This window comes from Erithacus rubecula, assembly GCF_903797595.1.
Source record: "Erithacus rubecula genome assembly, chromosome: 19".
Lineage (NCBI taxonomy): Eukaryota > Metazoa > Chordata > Aves > Passeriformes > Muscicapidae > Erithacus > Erithacus rubecula.
In genome coordinates this window covers 6,771,500-6,792,814 of record NC_136671.1, presented here as the reverse complement: position 1 = coordinate 6,792,814, position 21,315 = coordinate 6,771,500, and the positions used below count along the sequence as shown (strand labels likewise).

The 21,315-nt window shown below is 41.4% G+C and overlaps 1 protein-coding gene across 6 annotated transcripts in view; it reads right to left on the bottom strand.

The window, feature by feature from the left end:
* Positions 1-11,180: 11,180 nt before the first annotated feature.
* Positions 11,181-21,315, bottom strand: part of ZDHHC8 (zDHHC palmitoyltransferase 8) — a 111,483-nt gene continuing 101,348 nt past the window's right edge. For 2 of the 6 annotated variants that reach the window (XM_079322146.1, XM_079322147.1), the window contains 2 exons: positions 18,320-19,356; positions 12,674-17,545 (listed from right to left, as the gene is read on the bottom strand). In XM_079322146.1, coding sequence (XP_079178272.1) covers positions 17,374-17,545; positions 18,320-19,356 — 1,209 coding nt within the window. In that variant the 3' untranslated portion in view covers positions 12,674-17,373. Of the gene's footprint in view, positions 12,628-12,673; positions 17,546-18,319; positions 19,357-21,315 lie in introns of those variants that run through there. The other 4 variants (XR_013776377.1, XR_013776378.1, XR_013776379.1 and 1 more) reach the window with 4 other exon arrangements.

Genomic DNA, 21,315 nt, shown 5'->3' with positions numbered 1-21,315 from the left:
CAACCATTTACCCGTGCCAAGTCCGTCATATTTAATTATAAGCCCTGAGCCTTATCACAGTGTCCAGCTGCTCCTCAGTACAACAAAGACCAGGAGTTACTGGAGAGGGTCTGGCAGAGGCTGCAAAGATGATGAGGGGTCTGGAGCGTCTCTTATGAGGGCAGACTGGGAGCTGGGCCTGCTTAGTCTGAAGAGAAGACTCTTTTTCACTGGTGCCCAGCGGTGGGATAAGGATCAGTGGCCTTAAGCTGAAATACAAAAAGTTTCGCCTCAACACGAGGAAGAACTTTATGGTGAGGGTGGCAGAGCCCTGAGCGGCTGCCCACGGAGGTGTGGGGTCTCCTTCTCTGGAGCCATTCCAAACCTGGATGCATTCCTGTGTCACCTGCTCTCGCTGACCCTGCTTTGGCCGGGGGGTGGGACTGGATCATCTCCAGAGGTCCCTTCCATCCTCAGCGATTTTGTGATTCTGTCACACAGGAATTGATCTCTTATAGGCAGCACTGGGTCCCTGGCACTGGAAACCAGGAAGCTGAATTTTGGGAAATGAAAGTGGTTACCAGCCAGGTAGGTTCAGCAGAGCCGAGCTGGCAGCACCTGCCTGGGCATTCTGTCCCTCTTGTGCCTCTGGCCTGAACTCTGCTCCCCTCTTCACATGGAGACTCCCTTCAGAAGCCAGAGCTCCTTACAGCTCCACACACTGCCTTGTGCAGAAGAAAGACACTGCAATGTTAATTACCTCACACCGGAATGTTAGTTACCTGTAGACTGCCAATGGTGCTGTCTTAACCTCACAACAGAGGCCTCAGGGAGAGAGAATCAGAACAGAGCCCCCTTTTTCTGAGCTGACATCCCAAATTCAGCACTGGTTTCTACCTGTCAGATTCAGTAGTTTGCAAATGGTGACAGAACTGCTGCTGAATGTGGACCTTGGGATGCCAGCAGCTTCTACAGATTCCATTATCCAGCCTTTGCTTATTTAATTTTGCATTTTTACCACTCCTGTCCCTGTCCACCTGTTCAAGCTCCAGCTCCATAGCCACATTCCCCACACCACAAATTCTATAATACTATTCCTGTTACTCCACTAACATGCCAGCTGGGCAGACAGTTTCCAGCTGCCAGATTTCAAGCACTGTGAGTGATCTGGAGCCACTGAGCCCAGAGCCTGTCCCTGCTGAGCACACAGCAATGTGTTCCCCCAGCCCTGGAGTTGGGCTCAGCCTCCTGTGGCACTGACAGCAGAGGTACAAGGACACTGTGCCTGCCCAAAAGAAAATGCTCTTTCTCTTAGAGTTAAGCCACCTTCCAGCTTTCCCAGCAGAGTGTCTTTCCCCTGCCCACCACTCCGTGTCTCTGTCTCACACACATACGGTGCAGAGGAGACACATCTGACTGCAGCACAGGTCCTTTGGCTCTGGGGCATTTCACAGACCAACTGTGGCTCCCAGGGTCACATAAAGCAGACCTTGATGAAAATCTGCTACACACCCTGCTTTATCCTTCTTGCCTGCTCATTCTCTGTATTTAAGATACTCAGCTTTCTGGTTCTTCTTATATAGCTTTAAAATGTTAATTTTATTATTTCTCCTCATTTTATCTTATTATATAAGCAGGTGTGTGTGTTTATACTGCATATGTTCTTTCTTACCAAGAGCCCACAAGAAAAAAACCTCCCATCCATTTCCTCCTAAAGTAGCAAAGTCCCTTTTCCTCAGGTCTCACTCTCCCAAAGTCATGCAAATGCTTTCTAAATCTTTTCTTCCATAATGCTTTTTCTCTTTTATCCCTAGTAATACTTACTCTCCATTAAATGCTCCCACTTGTGTCCTATCTCTTCCTCTCCAGCCTGCCCTCTAACCTGAATCCCATTTGAACTCCAGCATCTCACAAACGAAGGAAAGACCTACACCAGACACCATCACTCACTTGGGGACAGGGACAGGCTGAAGCTGGATTGGACAAATAAACCAATTCCTGAAAATCTCTCAGTAGTTTGAACTGAATTTTAAAATCATATGGTTCCATTTGAAATTTCAGTGCTATTTGAGGTGTGTTGCTTGCACAAGTAATGGCATTTCAGGTCAAAATCCCAGCAATAAGCACAGGCAAGTTTCTGGAGTGCATAGCAGTGTCACCAAATGCACCAGGGCTGAGCTCTGCTCACCACCAGAAAAGTTTCAGACTGTTGTGAAGCAATAGTCAAAATTGTTTCCCCAGCACAAAAAAGTGTTGCTGAACATATGGGCAATCTCATTATGCTAGAAAATGAAAATGGATAATATTGATTGTTTGCCTCAGTGCTGCATTTTGGCTGTCATTCTTCTGCACTAGCACTTCACCATCAGGAATCTCCTGTGCCTGTGCTCCATTCTGCAGTTTATTTTTGCTTGGGCTACTAATACACTTAGACAACTTAGGTTTAAAGGTCTTTTGAGATTACCTTAGATTTTCCTCAGTATGTCCAAAAATGTTATTTTTAATTAGATTATGTTTACCACTTTTTAAAACTTGCAATTCAATTAGATAAAAAAAAATCTCCAAAAATAATTTGTTGAAGGTTACCACTAGCTTTAATATACAGTCCTGTGTTCCATCAATAACTACCCAGTTTCTTCCTCTTTGTTCTTTTTATACGTATTTATATTGCTGCTATTGTAATCCAGTTTTATTGTGTTGTATTTCATCAGTAAGCAGAAAATCCATGTAAGAGGATAACAACCTGCTGATGCCCACTAATGGAATTATTCTGTTAGCGAAAACAGTAAATGCTTGTGCTGCTGATGCCATAGGTCCAATCCTCAGGGATGATTCCCAGGGGCTTATCCCATTTCTGTGGTTTGAAGCACAGATAGCTTCAAGGAGGATGCCCAAGGTTAGGGAAGCCTCTGAACTGTGCTGTGATCAGAGCAAAGAAAAGAGAAGCCAGAAAGCCAGTGAAAGGTTGGCAGAAAGGTCAGCACAGGTGGGGCCCAACAAATGGTTTTCCCTTGGCAGGCAGAAAACCCTGTGGCAAAAGCAGCCCCACAGAAGCCCTTGGGGTTAACTTCACCAGGAATACAAACAACTCATCCCTGGATAGGACTTGGATCAGCCCAGGGATGAGTCAGTGTTTGGATGTTTTACCACTAGCTTCAGGGAGAGCAAGGGCAGCTCTCTAGCCTACAACTGGCAAGCAAAGTTTATGAACTTTCAGGCTTTTTTTTTTTTTTTTTTTTTTTTTTAAGACAAAACACAGTAATAAAAGAACATTTGAAACAAGGAAAATGTGGTTTTTAAAAGCATCTTCCAGGACCTCAAAAATTTTTACTCACCATGTATCACCTTCCCAATGTAAAAAAAAAAAAAAAAAAAAAAAAAAAAAAAGTAAATTTATTCTAGAAAGAGCAACAGAGAGAGAAAAAAAGTTAACATTATGTCATTTGAACCACATGTATTCAGACATACACTGTGGATTTACTGCTGGCCTTCTTGAAGGAAATATTGATGTCATCCTGGCCTGCTTCAGACTCTGCAACATTTAAATAAAACACTAAACTTTGGGGTTATAAAATGATGCTACTTAAGCTCATTTAATGTATATTTTTTTTAATGGAGCAAGAGAGAATATTGGTTTTAAGCAACTTTGGTTAGTACAATTTGATCAGTTAAAGGAAAAAAGATTTTGAAGGAGATGTTGGCTCCCTGACTGTGTCTGACTGCATTGCTGAAGGGTAACCAGGACAAATACTGTGCTGGTTAAATACAGCATAAAATTTTTGGAGATTGTGGCATGAAAGAAACTCTACATATATATATATTATAGCAGTGATTCAGATCTTGAATTTAATCTAGGTGGTGTGAATCATCTACTAGAGGATTCTTCACATTTCTTTTAACCAGAAAAAAAATGAGAAGCTTAGTTGAGATGAAAGACTTGTCCTCTTCCCTAGGCACATTCTCTATAAGCATATTTGAAAGCCTTATATAAAGTATACAAAATCTTTATATTATGAATGATTAATCTATTTCTTAATTTTCCTCTCACAGTCACCATCTTTCTAATTGAAGTAGATTGAAAGAATTTTTTTTAGTAACAGTAGGCATCACTGTTAAACTGAAGTATCTCAAATACACCTTTAAGGACCTGCTCTTGTTTCCTGGGACTGAATCGCTTTCCCTACTCCATTAGTAAGGGGTGAGTGAGCCTCTTTAGTACACTGGGACTGAGAAATGAAAAAAAAAAAGTCTCTTTGCAAGGTCTTGTACTTCTTAAACTGTCCCCAGATGGCTGAGACAGCAACAGGCCAAGACAGGACCAAGGCCTGTCTTCTGTCTATTGGCATGTGAAGATTACCTCTGACAGAAAGCATAAAAAAAAAAAAAAAACAGTTTCTACAGAGGACAAGAATAAAAGTGTAGAAAATTCACTCAGATGTGGCGGTGTAACCTGCCAGATCTTTGTGTGCTCTAGAATCACATGGGGTGTGCCTTGAATGCTACAGGGCATTGGAGATTTCTGGAAATGCCTGTCACCCCATCATGGGCAGGGATTGTGTTTCCAGCCTTAGGTGTCTCACAGTTTGTCACTGACAAGTCCTTCTCAGTACCTTTGCTTTCAGTCATCTAAAACCAGAAGTTTTCACTTTACCAAACACATTCAGATGTGCATCAAGACACACCAGAAATGTAATTGTGAAAGACCTATAAAAAAAGTCATTTCTGAACTGGAAAACCAGTTTTATTAGTCTCTGGCCCTTTCATTAAGTAAACACTTCAATTCTGTCCCTGAAGTCACAGTCATGAAACTAAGGGTTTGTAACAGCCATACTAACACTGCATTATCTAATGTAACGCTCTAATAAATGATGATGTATCCTGCCAGAAGGGTTTAATTTGAAACAGATGGTCTAAAGAATGGAAACATAAGCAAAGTATTTCACTGCAATCATTCTCCAGGAAACAAAGGGGGATTTGATATTATTGCCTCAAGGACCACCTGCCCCCCCAACGTTTTTGTCTTAGATAACAGTAAACTTTGATTTTGCTGATGAAGCACAGGTGCTGCTGATAGGTCCCAACAATGAAACAACTCAGGCATTTCTCCTAATCCTGATTAGCAAGTGAGAATTTGCTTTTGCAATAGCACATGCTGCTTTTGCAAACTTCAACTGATCTCCCTTTGCACCATTTCCATTTATTTTTCTGTTTTAGAAAGAAAAATAAATAGTTGCTATGGTCTTGACAGTGTTAGCTTCAATTGTGTTTGATAGCAACTGTCACTACTGAGCATTTAATATTTAGGCACTGCAGTCTGTAAAGCCAGCACTGCATTTAGGTGCCCTTACAAACCACTAAAAAACCTACTCTGCAAAATTCTCTTAGCAGGAAGAAGAGTGCTCTGCCTGCAGAACCATCTGAGACACCGTGACGCACATAATTACACACTTTAGGAGATTTCTAGTTCTAAGGATCCTTTTAATGCTTTACAAGAAATACAAAGGCAAAATTCTAGCTCCCTCAAATATCTTTCCTATCTCTCTGCCAGGAGCTGTTTTAGATATTCCCTGCTTTGCTTCAAAAAAAAAAATCACCCTCGGGATGAGCTTGGCACAGGCTGCCTAAGCTCTGCTGATTCTTTTTTTGGCAACAGCATTTAAATGCAGTGTTTTCACATACAGGCTGCATTGAGGATGTGTAGGCAAAACCCTGGGATGAAATAGTTTTGGGGTAAGTGATGCTAACTCCAGGTCTGGAGAGGCTGAGAGATACTCAGCCACGCAGGTGACATTCTCCGCTGGCGACAGGGCAGAAACAGCAGCTGTGGCAGTGATTTAACCAGATGAGCTCTCCCAACACCACTCCCCCTCCAGAGAGAAACCAAGGCCCAGGCCAAGCCAGGCACTTGCAAACACTGCACCTACCTTTAAATACATGAATAATCTTTCTGAAGCCACTGGACATTGCCAGTATTGTGCCAGTGTTTAGAAACCCCCACACTGTGCAGGGAAATAATGACCTTTGGAGAGACTCCATTTTTGTATTGCAAGCATCTCTCTGCAATGCTGAAGACTATTTCTTCCCCTCACCTCTGATGAAAAACTCAGAAACCCCCAAAGCAAACATTTACTTGAGATTTCAGGAGCTTCAGGTTGTAAAACTCCCAAGCATTTTGAGACCAATCCAAATAGCTTGGAAGTAAGAAAAGTTAATGGGATATTCAACTGTTTCAACACAGATGTGTGCTTAAGTGTCCCCTATACATTAGTCACACTATCTAGTAAGCTTAGTAGAGCCTGGAGCTAAGAAATCTTTAATATTAATTGCTATTCTGACTCACTGTGTGAGCACTTTTCTGTGGTACCTGGCTGAGAGCAGTGTCCTGGGTGCTGTGCAGAGTCTGTGTGAGCACAGGTTCCAGACCCTGCAGGGAGGAATTTCACACTGTGCTCACTGGATTTATACCTACAGGGTGAATACCAGTGGAAGGTGAATTTGTCCCAGTGACAGTATCTCTTGAAGAAAAAAAAGGGGTATAACATACATCTACCTGACTGGTGGAACACAGAAGAAGCCTTGCCTCTGCTGACAGAGGTGATGAGCAGAGCACCAAGCAGCACAATGCTCTCTCCTGATGGTGTGATTGTGAGCACTGCTTCCACATAAGAGGAGTTAATGCAGTTCCTATGTCTGATCAGGATTTGTTTTTGCCTTTAGACAAAAGGCAAAGTCCAGGACTGAGGAAACAGAAATTAATGTTAGTTATGACAGTCAGCACCTGGATTCTGTGGAAGCATTCCAAGCTTCCATTACTCTTGAGACCTCTCCTACAGCATAGTACACAAACTCCCAGTCTGAATCTCATAGCTAGGAGCAGCACATAATAATATTTCACCTGAGAGGGTTTTTTAAATTTTTTTTCTCTCAACAATCAGAAAATCATGGAGAGTATCTTCTCATATTACAAGACTCATTACTACACATGCCGTCTTTCTGTCTCATCCTCAACACTAATAAGCACAGGACCTAATTATCCCCATTTATAAATAACTTTCCTCATCCTATCTCTGTCCAACAACGTTTTGGCAGGCATCCTCAGCAGAAGATTTGAAATTATATCCCTGCCAAAAACTATTGCTGCTGATGAATCACAGCACACACAATTGAAAGGCTGTGGTTGGTTTTATAAATATCTGGGCACACACATATATATGTAAATGTATGTGTACATTTGTGTGTGTGTGTGTGTAACAACTTGGAAATTGCTATAGGTATAGATCAGACAAAATGGCATTGTGGCTCTTCCTCTCCTCCAAATTATGTTACTGAACTTATTCCATCGAATTTCCACTAATGTATTCATGCATTTCCTAGGGAAATGTTAAGGACCCTCAGGTGAAAATCAGCCTGCTGCACTGAGCCAGTCTCAGCACCACATTAGTGTAAGTTATTCAAGTCACAAGTTGTAGGATTCAAGTGATGAATTTATCCTTAAGCGTAGGATTAGGCAGTCATGGAGCATCCAAGGAACTTGGCCTCAAAAATTAAATAATGCCAATGCAGGCAAGGAGAGCACAGCTTTCCCAACCCATGCAGGGGATTGCTAACAATAGTAGCATACATATATTTTATACATATAGAACTGAACCAAAAGTAGAGAGCACACCCCAAGTCTCTTATCCCCAAAAAGGACTCTTTCCATTATTTATGTCCCAGTGCTGAAATGCAGTCCTACAGCATCCAGGGCTTCAGAGATACATAAACAGAAGCTGTATAAATATCCCTAGAATTTGAGTACATATAATAAAAAACATTCTCAAAGATAAATGAAAACTCATAGAGAATTATATTAAAAATGAGGGAGAAATAATTTAAATTTCTATTATATCCATCCATATGAAAATTATAACTCATTTTTAAAAAGTAGCTATTTTGTTCTTCAATATAAGTGGATTTTTTTTTTTTTTGCCATTACAGTTAAATAAACTCATACAACTTCTGTTTACACATGAACACAACTATTTTTTCCTATTAGTTAAATCAGGATGTGCTTTCCTGAGTTAAACTCCCAGGAATTAATAATTTCCATCTTATTCCTGCTCCTTGAGCTAAAGACCATACTAGAAAAGGAATAATTTTGTGCACCAATAGACATTATTCCTTCTTTTACAAGCTTTATGTGCTGTTAATATGGCAATGTAGATAAATGGATATGTACTTCTGTACAACACTGGAATTAATAAGACAGGAATTAATAACATTTTTCACATAGTAACACAGCAGCTCAGTCCTTGCTCTCAAGAGATGTGAAAGGCTGGGTTTCCTCAGCTGCCCACGACATGTCAATGACTGTGGAACTCAGCTCTTGATGTCTTCTGTGCCTCACCAGCACATCACAGTGTGCCCCCTTTTTGAGGTCATTCCCAAGCTACAGCTATTTCTTTTCTGCTCAGTCATTTTAGTTATTATTATATATATATGTACAACTGCTCCAAGAAGCATGCAGGGAAGAGCAGAATTGCTTAAGGCAATGAAGCATATGGTCTCTTGAAATGAGGATTGTGCTGTGTGGGTAATGTGCAGAGGCTTTAGATTATAGGGAAATATGCAGGGGGTCAATGGAAGGATCAATGCAGAAATGTCTTTTATCTGTTTACTAAAACAGCTTTCCAGAGTCAGTGTGAAACACCAAGATTATTGTCAAAAACACCCATCACAAACATCCAAAAACTTTCTGCTCAAGTACATGACCTAAGTGATGCTTTCATTTGAGGCTAAATGTACCCTTAATATGCCCTACTGCTCCAGGACACCTATGGGAGGCATCTGCTTGACTTCAGCTGCAGAGCTATTGCAGAACAGCAGGGCTCGAGCATCCCACAAACACAATCCATTTGTGAGCCAGGAAGTCACAGTGCCATCCAACATGGAGCAAAGAGGCACAGAAAGACAAAGCAGCAGCAGGAATCTGCAGTGCAGTCAGGAACTGGAGCCAGAATGCCTGAAGCCCATTCCTGTGCCTCACATGAAGTGTTTGGAGGAGAACATCTGGCTGGCACCTCTGTCACTATGAGTCACAGCTCGAGGCTGAGAAGCTCCCAACAACAGCAGTGCAAAGCACGTGAGCTCTGATGGAGGAGACTGTGGTCAATAGCAGCAGTTTGTCTCCACTGTGTCACAGTGTGCCCGAAAAATTAGTCATAACCAAGTACCACCTATTTATAACTACTTACTTGTCTGTTTTTAAGCCTGTTGTTTTAGGTATCTGTCAATGAGACTATAAAGGGCTGATCCCAAGACCAGATGGATCCATAAAATACAGGCTGCAAAAAATGGATTATGCTGTTACTCACTGAATTTACTCAGACACTGCAGTTTCTACAAGATGAGTTTTTTCCTAAGAAAAAGTAGCATTGCGTGTATTTAAAAAAAACCTTCAACAATCCTTTCACCATCTGTTCCAATGACTGTACAAGAGAAAAAGCTGACAGCAAAGCTGTATTCTGCTAAACCACCTGTGCCTGTGACTAGAACCAGAATATAATGCAATTTTATGAGCTTCCACAGTCAGCTCTGACCCAAGGATCCCCATGTGCTCTGCTCCTATGTAACTGAAAGAGGCTTTCAAGTTATATGAGTGTGCAGCTGGCACACCAGGAGCCATCCATCTCATATGCATGGGAACAGTGAATGCAGGAGGAAACCACTGCCCAGGAGCCACTGCCCTGCACACTGCATGAAAGGACAAGCCAAAAGGCAGAAGTGCCCACACGGCTGCTCCACTACTAATCCCAAATTCCTCCTTGCTGCCTGCCACTCAAAAATGCCTCCATGAGGACTCTCTCTGTTCTGTGGAGTTGGGACAGAAGTTCCATTAAAAATAAAGTCCCAGAATGGGTGTGTTTATGAAATTCCACTTTTCTCTTTGTGCTGTTGTGAGAAAGAAAAGATGCTAAGTGTTTGATTTGCTCCAAGTTAGAGGCTTGAAGAAGTCCTAGTATCAATGAACTACAGCATTGGGTGCCACTCCCAATGGCATGTCAAGTATAATGGGGCTCCATTAATCTTAAAGAAAAAACTAGCAGTGATTTCAGGGGAAGTGAGAGTTCAGTGTGAGCTAGGAATGGCACTCATGAGCTTGATAAGTTATTGTTATTCTGAAAACAGCAATTTTCATTTTAGGTGTTCATTTGGGGCATCAAATCTTGTGCTTTTGGTGCTGAAAGCCCTACATTGAGTTCTTATGGCTGTGTGCAATGGTAAAATTTATTGAAGCCAAAACTCATGAGCACACTTTAGTTCCAAAACAACAGTGCTAACTAAAGGACAGTTCTTCACTTGTATGGAAGGCGACTTTTCCCTTAGAGAGTTCCAGGCATTTCTCTGGCTAACCACACATATCCTTCCCATTATTTCTTTCAGTTACCACTGAGTTCAGTGGGAGGGTTTCATACACACAGACAATGCTCAAAAAAATCCTTGAAACTCCTGCTCTTATCCCATATTGAAAAAATAGATGGATAGTCCAAGCCCCATGGAGGCTGGAAGTTAAAAGGTGTGGAATAACCCTCAGAAGGCAGCACATGGCCTTCATGGCTTTTACATGGCAGGTACTTCACCAAGTCTGCTGAAACAAAGCTTTTTGAATTACTAATGATTGTAAAATAATTTTATTTCAGAAAGGGAATAAAAGACATACCTATGGTACTCCTTTTTTCTGTAATGCAACTAAACCCTTGGTCTGGCAGAATCTGCTACCTAAGCCACGCTGTGCACTTCTGCCATGTAGTCTGATCAAACTGGCCCATGTCCACAAAGGCAGAAATTACTTCAATTAATGAGAAGCAGATTGAAAGAATATCTTAACACAGTCTAGGAACGTTATTAAACCTCAGCATTGCCCACAGTGCTCATGGTCCATCCCAGGCCAGGGGTATTTTGCATCTAATATCACATGGACAGGCTATGTCAGTGCTTTATATTCCTTGCAAATAAATGGCAAAATTTCTGTCTGAAAAATCCACACAAGGAATGGACATGTAAAAGGTGGTCAGGATAGCAACACAACATAACTTCTAAGGAAAGTTGCTCTTACATATTCTCCACTTTCACCAAGCTTTCAGCACTGCTTTGTCTTCTCTCTGAACATCCCTTAAGATGGTGGATCTGTCTACCAGTCTTCCATGGCCTGGAATATAACCACTGGCAGAAACACTGTTTCCAGTCTACTTTATTTGCTTACATTTTTTTTAAGTAATTTTGGTTTTGTATTTTGCTGCTGATACAGCCATTTTGTTTTTATCAAGACAGATCAGTTCCATTTAAAATACATCAGAGAGGGACATCTGTAACTAGTTTTACTTGACTCTATGTACACAGTTACATATACATTATATACATAAAGGCATTATATATATATACATATAAATATATACACATATATATAAGGCACTGTAAAATGTACCATCACTTACCCAGTACTGTTTTAATCTGTAAAAGTAGATAATTTTTCTTTACATAACTTGAAATGTTTAACCAAAACATTTTAGAAATGTTTCAGGGTTAGAGATATCAGCTGTGAAATAAGCCTTAGTTAAATTTCAAGTTAGTGTGACAAGATGAACAAAACCAATTTTGACAGTAATTCTAATCTATTTATCGTAAAACTGATTCTCTCTTAAAAGACATATTCACCTGTATAAATAGTTTCCTTTGTCTCTCCTTATTATGTTCTAAAATGTGAACCTAAACTTGTCCTGCAGAATGAAAAATAACAACAATGAAAAAGTGAAATACAAAATTGGATAATTTACCCGTTACTTAGAGAGAGGAAAGCCGAAGTTGCTGTAAGCCAAGATATCTTTAAGTAAAATGTATTGGGACATATTGGCCTTATATAATTCTGCTTGATGTAGCCATCATAAATGGAGCCTGATGATTACAGTTTGGGCCATTTTATATAAAAGGTAATCTCTGCCATGTGAAGACACAACAGCACACAAATATGACTGGCATTTATAATGAACATGCTTGAGTGGATCCTTGCTTAATGCAATTAGCCTATATATGCAAATTATGGCATCAGAAATCCTGCAGCAGCTGCAGGGCTTGGCAGCTGTGTGTGTTGTAAGACAGTCTGACAGATCAAATGGACATATTTCCAAAGACTAGAAACAGATAGACAGATGAAGGCAGATTAAGAATTGCGCATGTTTGGGATTTATAAACCCAGATGACCTGGACAGAATGTATTCAACAAATACCAATATAAAATTTTTTCCAGTTACTCTGTGGCAGTGATTCAAAACTGTGCTGGACCACAGGATCCCTATTAGCCCCACAACATAAATAAACAGTACAGAAAACTTCATTTAGTATTGTTTCATGGACCACTTGCTGTGACCTCCCAAACATGATTCATTGGTCACAACTGGGAGACATTCTTTTAAAGACTCACTGTATCTCCTACTCTACCAGAGGCATCTTGAAAATGAGATTTAACCTGCAGTCACTTCTTTTAATATTTTGTCAGTTTTGTCCTTTGCACTGGAACTGGCCTTTCCAGTTCTGCTCTTCCAGCTCAGGTATTGCACAAGTGGAAGTGAGAAAGGGCAGCACACCGTGAACCATCTCAGCAAACAAAAGCATCTGAGGCAGAAATGGACACTTGAAAATACTGAAGTGACTCAAAGGTTTAAAAAATATATATGTATTACGAGAGCCACAAAAAAGGTTACAGACAGAGCTCCACAAAGCCTGCACAGATACATTCCAACAATTCAAGGTGGCAGAACAGGTGAAATACAGACCATAAAAACGGTTCGACATTAACTTTCCAGACTGTCAGAGACAGAAAAGCTTGACCCCATCTTTCCCACACACACAAAAAAATATTGACTATATATATATCTCTCTATATATCTCTAGTCTGGACCACAGATATAGTCCAAAGAAAACCACATTGCAATTTCCATATTAGGCTTGTAGGAGAGTAGGCATCATCTGAGGAACGTCCACTGTAAGGCCCGGGAGGGATGCTCCGAGCCGAGTTGACACAACATCACGCTTGGTTAGAATGAGAACAGCAACACCCCACAGCTCATGTGCTGCACATGGCTACCAACACAGAGCTCTGTGCAACCCCCTGAGCTGCCTGAACCAAACTGAGTAAATACATTTGTTTTGCTTAATTAAAAAAAAATAAAAATAAAAAAAAAAAGAAAGGAAAAAAAAAGCAGATGTAAGATATTAGGGTAATTCCTGCTATCACCTTCCTTAAAAATTCAAGACTTGAAGACTTCTTTAATGTACTTGCTTACAGACATGTTTTGAGACTGTATTACTGATCTTCAGGAAAATATACCACCCTGAGGCTTTTTCCCTTGTTCACTTCAGGTTATGTCTGCATCCAGTTTTGACATGGGGGCCAAATGCTGGTTGTCTGTCAGTGCAGTATTTGGCCCGGAGTTTCAAAGTCTTTGCTATTCAGACTTTCCTATGAGGTCAACAAACAAAGTAGTAAAAAAAGAAAATATTAAGGCTTCAAGTAAAAATATTTTCTCTCTCTCCCACCCATGTAGTAAGGTACATTTAATTCCATAATACTCAATATATTATACAATTAAAGATATAGAGATCCAACTTTTCAAGGCAGAAAAGTACTACAATGAAAACCTGGAGGCTAAATGGGAGCGTATGAACAGGGAACAAACAGATAATAAAATGCAATATGCAATGAAAACTGATGCATAAACTAAAAAAACCTATTGCTCTTTTTTTAAATAAGTAACACAATCCACAGCTACAAATAAAAACATGTTGAAAATATTTAAGACTTTTGAAACATGAAATAAGCATGACAAAAATAAAGAAGCTACTTTACAGGATGTGTTAACTCATGCTGGATTTTCATGGCTGATCCCCACCTATTATAAATTAGCATCAATTAAATGAGCTTTCATGGAGCCACACCAATTTATACCAGCTGAAGGTTTGGCCTGCAGTGTCTGTAAAAACAGGGTATCTGGGCAGAAGAACCTTACTGCTGATCTGTAAACTCTTTAAAGAACTATAATACGGGCTGGATTTTGCTCAAAAATTAGATTCAATAAATAGGTCCCCAGTCCCACAACAGGAACTATGGAACAGACACTTACATTTATGAGTAAATAGCTGCAGGTTCAGTGCCTTGGATGGAAATGAGGCTGGATTTGCTGCATGCAATCTCCTGTTAACAGTTCTGCTTAGATTATTCTTTCAGAAAATCTGAATAATTTACTCCAGGCTATGTGCACTGAATTAAATGCAAACCTCAAAAGGAAAAAAGAAAAAAAGACTTTGGTACCATTGTAAACCTATGAAAAAGCTGAATGTCTAACAACTGTGGGCAAAACTACTCACAAAATACATAATCCTTACTGCTGAACCTGTACTGACACAGTGCATCCTTTTTTTCTCCCTTACCCCTTGTGAACTATGTCAAAATAACCCTGGATATTAGTGCTTTATACACACAATACTGTGTTTAGTCTTACTGAGAAATCCTCTCATGAACTAATGTAGTTAACTTCAAAGGCTCTTTGGCCCTTCAAGTTCCTCAGTAGCTTTTTCATTTATAAATGCAAGAGAAAGAACGATCAAAGTGGAGCATCACTGGGATGCAAATCTCAAATATTACATTGGTGCAAATTTTCAGCCTTGCTTGCATGAATTTCATGTACGTATTCAAAGATACATGATAAAATGTGCCCTTGTCTCACTCCCTAATCCCATTGTTTCATACCCCCTCTTTTCAGGGCTTACATATGGCATATGTGATACTTTAAAAACAAGTAATTCTTGTGATACTCTATGCACCAGAGTGAATTCCAGTCCTTAAAGAAGTACTGCATCTTCCTGAGGAGTTAACATCAGGGTAGACTGCAGATTAATAACAGTTGAAGATGGAAGAAATCTGTAAGGCCATCTGGTCTACCCCTTATCCCTACAGGCTCACCTCTCAGAAATTTTTTAATGATTTGTCCAAATACATTTTGACTGTCCTAAACAGTTCATCCAAAACTCTGCTTGGAAGACTATTCCACTGCCCCTTCCTCTCCATATTTTCTGCCTCATTCTAAATGTAGACCATTGGTTACCAGTGACAACCCTTTGATTTACCTTTGGTTTTACAACATTTAAGTAACATATTTGTGAAATCATGATACTCAATTTCCACTTCATTGCTTATCCAGTGGCATGTTTTAGCCCTTTAAATCTTCTCATTAGCTAGTCCATCCAGTTCTTTAATATATATTGCTCCATCTGTACCTGATCCAGTTTGCCAGCATCCTTCTGGTACCATAGTGCCTTCAACTAAAGACAATGTTCTACATGCCAGTGAGCAAATCTGCATAGAAAAAACTATTGCTTCTCTGCTCTGCAATATCCCTACACCAGGCATTTAAAATATCACCAAGGCAATAAAATGCACACTGATTTCTACTTCACTCCCTCAGAACTTTAGCCTATTGCAGATGCATTGCTTTCCACGTTTCTCCCTTCAGGCAACATAGAGCATTACACAGAGAGATGATTAACTTTCTTATGTTCTCTTCAACCTTTGTCTCCAAAAAATAATGTGATATACAAGGGACATAATAACCATGTATTGCAGCAGATGTCAAAATTCATCAAATCAAAATATAAATTTTAACCAGGCAAAATTAAGGTCAATATTTGCCTTCTGGAATAATTAACCTCAACATACATGAAAACAAATAAGATGTTACGAACACATTCTGAATTGCTACCAAATACCTGGAGAGCTTTCCATTATAGTCAAGGACTGTAAAAGATTTAACCCCTTGAAACAAATATCCTGAAAATGATGGATTTTGATCTCTAATCAAAAGTATTAATCAAGAGAACCACGTGGGAAGTCGAGGTCTCGTATGCTGACTGGCTCAGTGATAAATAATAATTTCTAGTGACTTTGGCAACAGTCGCTCAGGATATTCTTAATTGCACACATGATCTGGCTAGTTAGCATTGGTCCAGATCTCAGTACTTTTGACTTCTGAGGTGGTAACTGAATGGTAAGGAAAAGGAGATAAGGAACGGAGAAATAAAAATCTATTTGTCCCAAAATTAGCTTTGCCAGAGTCTTAATATTTTTGGCAAAAGTAATGCACCCCTTTCTTGGTTTTTTTGTGGTAAAGTTGTCTTTAAATCCAACGAAGTAAATGTAGTTTTCTGGAGACAGGAAAAAGAAACCTCAGAATGTTAAATAGATTTGATTGATATTATTTTAAAAAGTTGCTCCCCGGGGGGAAAAACCCACATTGAAAATCCTTTGTCTAACAGTATTGAAGACCAGAGGGAATGTGCTAGTAATTAGGCAGACAGAAAATTTATATCCTTTAGATGCACGCTTGGCTCAGTTACACACACTGTAAATTCGACAGCTCATGATAACCTTGCTGCGGGATTACACTGACGGCACCAGGGCAAGGCAGAAAACTCTGTTATTGCCTAAATCCAACAGGTAAGGAGGGTGCAGGGAAAGCAGCTGACAGCTGGTTAAAATACATTTCCATCCAAACATTTCCTTTCTTATCTGCCTGGTTTTGTTTCTGGGTCAGAGAAGCCTTTCAAACCCAGAGGGAGCAGGAGGTCAGAGTGGCAGATCCTGGCCGGTGTTGCGGTCCTTTCCCATGGAGACAAACACACGCACACACAGCTTCACACACAGGGAGGCCCGTGGCAGACAGGGAGAAGCTGTTGCTATCCTTCCTCCTGTCCCCATCTGGGACCAGGGAGGCTTTTAAAGATGACATGGTGTCTGCAGCCCAAGTGGCTTTGCCTTGTTCCTTCCCAGGAGGAGGAACCTGAGCTGCAGTGCCCACAGGAAAGGAGAAGCTCCTGCCCAGCGCAGGGACCCCGCTTGCCATGTCAGCAGGAAAATAGTGGCTGGTCCTCTGGCTCCTGCTGGACACTTCCCTGGCCAGAAGAACTGGGAAGGGGCATGGGAAAAGTTACTGATCCTGGACTGACTGTACTTTTGCACAGCACGACTGGTACACAACAGAGTGGCTGGACAGACACGTGCACAATGGCTTCAGCGCTCTCTTGCAGGAAGGAAATCCGCTCTGTGGTGGTCTCAGGTCACAGCCAGTTCCCGCCCGTCGGGTCAGGAAGAGTCGATAGACTGTACAGTTCTATTATTCCCTCAAGAATAAGGCTGCAGCTGGTTTTTGGCCAAAAGAGAAAGATGAAAACAGAACAAACCCAAGACAAGAAAAGGAGAGTGGCCGACTGCTGCTGCTCCTTCTTTGTTGTTATTTGAGTCTTCACAGTGCTCCTAGCTTCATGGCTGGCTGAGTGGATGGCTCTTTGTTTTTAATTCATTTTATTTTACACTGAAATTTCATAGGTTGTTCCACCAACTCCAGACACCTTCTTAACATTTGAGTGTCTAGCAGGGCTGACAGGCGTCCCCTGGGAACTTGATGTTGAACCCAACCTGGCTATTCCTTTTGGCTGTCCATTTATTTTACTGTGAGGTGTCTTCAACTGCATGTCATCCCTGCATCAAAAGAAATATCAAAAGATGAAATATTAGTGATAAAGTGTAATAGCAGAATGGCTTCATTCAGAGTAAACAATTACCCCTGTCACCCTGAGTTCCCAGCATTGCAAAATATTCAAGCCTGGAAGCAAGCTGATTGAAGCCAGTGCACTCAATGAAAAGCCACTGAAATGAGAGAATTAATTTGGCTATTAGGTTAGTGGATCACGCCCCAGTAATATTCATTTGTTTAACTACTTGCTTAAATGCTTTGCTGATCCAAACTAATAGCATAGGCATTTGTAGGATGCAGGAGGGTTTAACTGCATGTTTTAAAATCAGAAATAAATTCTCAGAAAAAAACATTTTCCAGTGAAATACTCAGGTAAACAAAACTTTGTTGCTCATCTCTGAAACAACTTGCTGGCAAAAGTAGGATCCCAGCTCTGCCTCTGTATCCACGCAATGTCTGGGTCAGCCTCCCTTCAGGCTGCAAACTCCACCGTTTTGTGCATAAGGGGAGGGATAATCCGCTAAATACCTTGGAAATAATTCCCCAGTTCAGCTAGGACACTGTATCAATACGAATTTACAGCAAAACTGACCACCTGCAGTCCAAGGCACAGCAGAAGTGCAAACATTTTGTCACAATGAGGTTGCTGTGTGAAGAGCAGCCACAAACTCCTGCCCTGGTGGCCCACAGCGAGCTCCTCACCGGGGCCTCCAGCGCAGCGCTCTGCCCGTGCTCACAAGCACATCCCCACTGCTCTCAGCCCCTCAAGCAGTACATACCTCTGTGCTCCCACTGATTGCACCTCTGTAACTTCCACAGTGTTTACAAACGACACAGCCTTCGGGCCTCCGTAAGAGGGTGACCTAGGCAGCCCTGTGGGGGACGGTGGGACCTGGTGGCCTGGGGATTTGTAGGAGCCATTGCTCACCCTGCCCTGTAGTGCTTGATGGGACTGCACATTATTATTGGCTAAATCAGCTTGCAGAGAGGTTGTGGAAGTCCTTGGTGCTCTTGTCATTGCACTTGAGAGTGAAGACACTGAGGACTGCAGTAGAGGGTTCCTTGTGCTAAAGCTGGTGGCAGCCATCAGATTGTCCCTGGATCCGTATCTCATGGCCATGCTGCGCGGGTCTTCCGAGAGCGTGCTCACTTGCTGAAGGCTGTAGGAGCTGGGCGTGTCATAGACACCCGAGTCTGCAAACACCGAGTCAGGGTGCGAGTGGAGGAGCTTCTCCCTCTCTTCCATCTCTTTCCTTTCCTGGATGGATGCCATGATAGTCTTGGAGAGGTTATCGTAGCGCACGGGGGAGGGGTCTCGCTGGTGCGGGGCTGGGCTCCCCAGCACCGGGCTGAAGCTCTGCGGCGGCTGGCGCTGCAGCTCGCTGCCCCGGAGGTGGCACATTTTGGCTGACAAATATGGGGAGTGGTACCCGACTGAGCTGACTGCAGAATGGGCGATGCACTTCCTCCCCGAGGGAGACATGGGGTTCAGCAAACTGTCATAGGAAAGACTCCCATTTCTGTTTGACAGGGAATTGGGAGAAAAGATGCTTTTGTAAGGGGTGGATGCCGCCCCTTCAGACTTCATTGGATGAAGGGGCACTTTGTCTGTCCCTCTCCTGCCAGCAGATTTCAGGCTCAGGGACCGTGAGTTGATGGCCAAGGAATCTATCTGGAGTGGGGAAGACTGATAGGTCTTGTGGAGAGAGCTCTTCCGGTAGCTGGGGATGTCCAGGCTGGGTTCGGACTGGTAATCAAGGCTCCTGCCATCCTCTTCTATCAGAGCCCCTTGACTGTGTCCCTCCTGCAAGGTGATCTAAAACAGAGGTGACTATGAGAAACAGAAGCCAGTGACATGTAAGTACAGGTTTGCTGTCTTGGTGAGTGCATGGGAAGGGCAGAGCTGAAGGTCCTCCCTCTGACTGTCAGGCCAGGTTCATTACAAGAAAATACCCTGACTCCTGTTCAACATATGGATTAGCACCTTGGAAACAAGGAGGAGTTATTCATAGTAAGTGCAAAATAATATTGACAGTAAAAGGTAAGATAATACATTGACACTGAAAACACTGAATGAGAGACCCAAGCTAAGATTCAAGTCTCAGTCAAGGTAAATCAGATTGTAATCTGATGATACTGCCCTTGGAAAAAACACTGCACTTCATGTTTTCTACAAATAGCTCTTCAGTTGAGGGATGTCTGGTTTTGTGTGCTGAGACAGAAATACTTTGAGCTTCATTTCAACACGCTGGGCACAAGCACACTCTTGTCCACTCTACTCTGCGCTATGAATATTCAGTAATTCTGAATTTCTGGTCATAGGTCTTCAAAATTAGGCACCTAACCTTAATTAAAGCAGAAAGTCTCCTTCCCACAATTTAGAAACAAAATGAAGCATTTTTCTCTGTTTTATTGCCTGAGTAGGAGAAAGTGGCCACATCAGAAAAGGAAACAAAGGCCATAATTTATGTGTTCTGAAAACAGATAGGACTTCACTTTGTTTTACTCTGTGAAAATTGCTCAGAGTTCTGTTAACTTAAAATGCCATTCTGTGCTAAGCAAACAGTTTTTGCTATTTTTTTTGAGTAAGAGTTTGCCATAATGCACAATAAATTGGCTACACTGGCTCTGCAAACAAATCATTATCAGTCATATATTTAATCAGTTGACACAGCTTGTTCTTTAGTTTCTTTTAAAGGAAAATTATTGAAAGAAAAAACTGAATGACAAACCCTTGGTTTATTGTGGATCTTTTAAAAAAGCTTTTTCCTTTCAGCTAGAAGATAGAGAAATATGCAAAACAGCTCCCTCTCTTCTAGAGCATGGTGCTAAATTTGGCCTCCTCTGGAAAAAGGAGACCAAGTGACAGCCTGTAAAGGAGGATGAGAGCAATGACGTAGCTTTTAAGTGTATTTGTGCTACTTATCCTTGTGTGCCAATGCCTCTTTCCTACCAGCTTTCACTGCTTAAAAGCAGAATTACATTGACAGACTGAAGAACTGATACAGAACAGACACCATGGCATTCCTCACACAGCCCAGTCTCTTTCCCTCTGTACCTCCTACTTAGGCTTGGCAGACAAATCCATGCCCTTCCATCAGTTCACCACGTGAACCTCATTTTATGATACTCCCAGCTGACTACTAGAGAGTTGTGACTACTATGAAACTGAACAAGTCCCCAGAGCTTGCACACCAGTCAGCAACAGCAACAGCACTGTTTTGGGTTGGGATTGAAACAGCAAGCCTCAGAGTGAAGGTGCTGTTCCCTGTTATCATTTCACAGCACTGCCCTGGCCTAATCACAACCTGCCCTGTATCTATATTGCATCTCTGGCTGTGCACTGAATGAACACAACAAGCCTGCCTTCCTTGGCTCCCTGACTTTTGGCATTATGACTCAGAATGCTGTGGCTTCCACAGCTCAAAATTGCTAGATGATGTAAATAGAATATTTTGGACTAGACTGCAAGCCATTTTTCATGTAATAAAATGAAAATGATAGGATATTAAACTTTTTTGATGTAGTGAACACACTGTTGTTCTTGTGTTCCCTTTCATAAGCCACTTGTTTCTTCATTAAGTGGACAAATCCATAGAATAAGATTTACCATTACTGCAGCAAGACTAAAACTTAAACTTGGTCATAGCTGGAATTCCACTATCTATAACCATCTTTCTTTTCAAAATGAAAAGGATTCACAAAAAGCTTTCCTCACCATTTAAGGAACGTTCTGTCTAATTACAGTGTTTCTGCAATCAATTATTTTTATCTA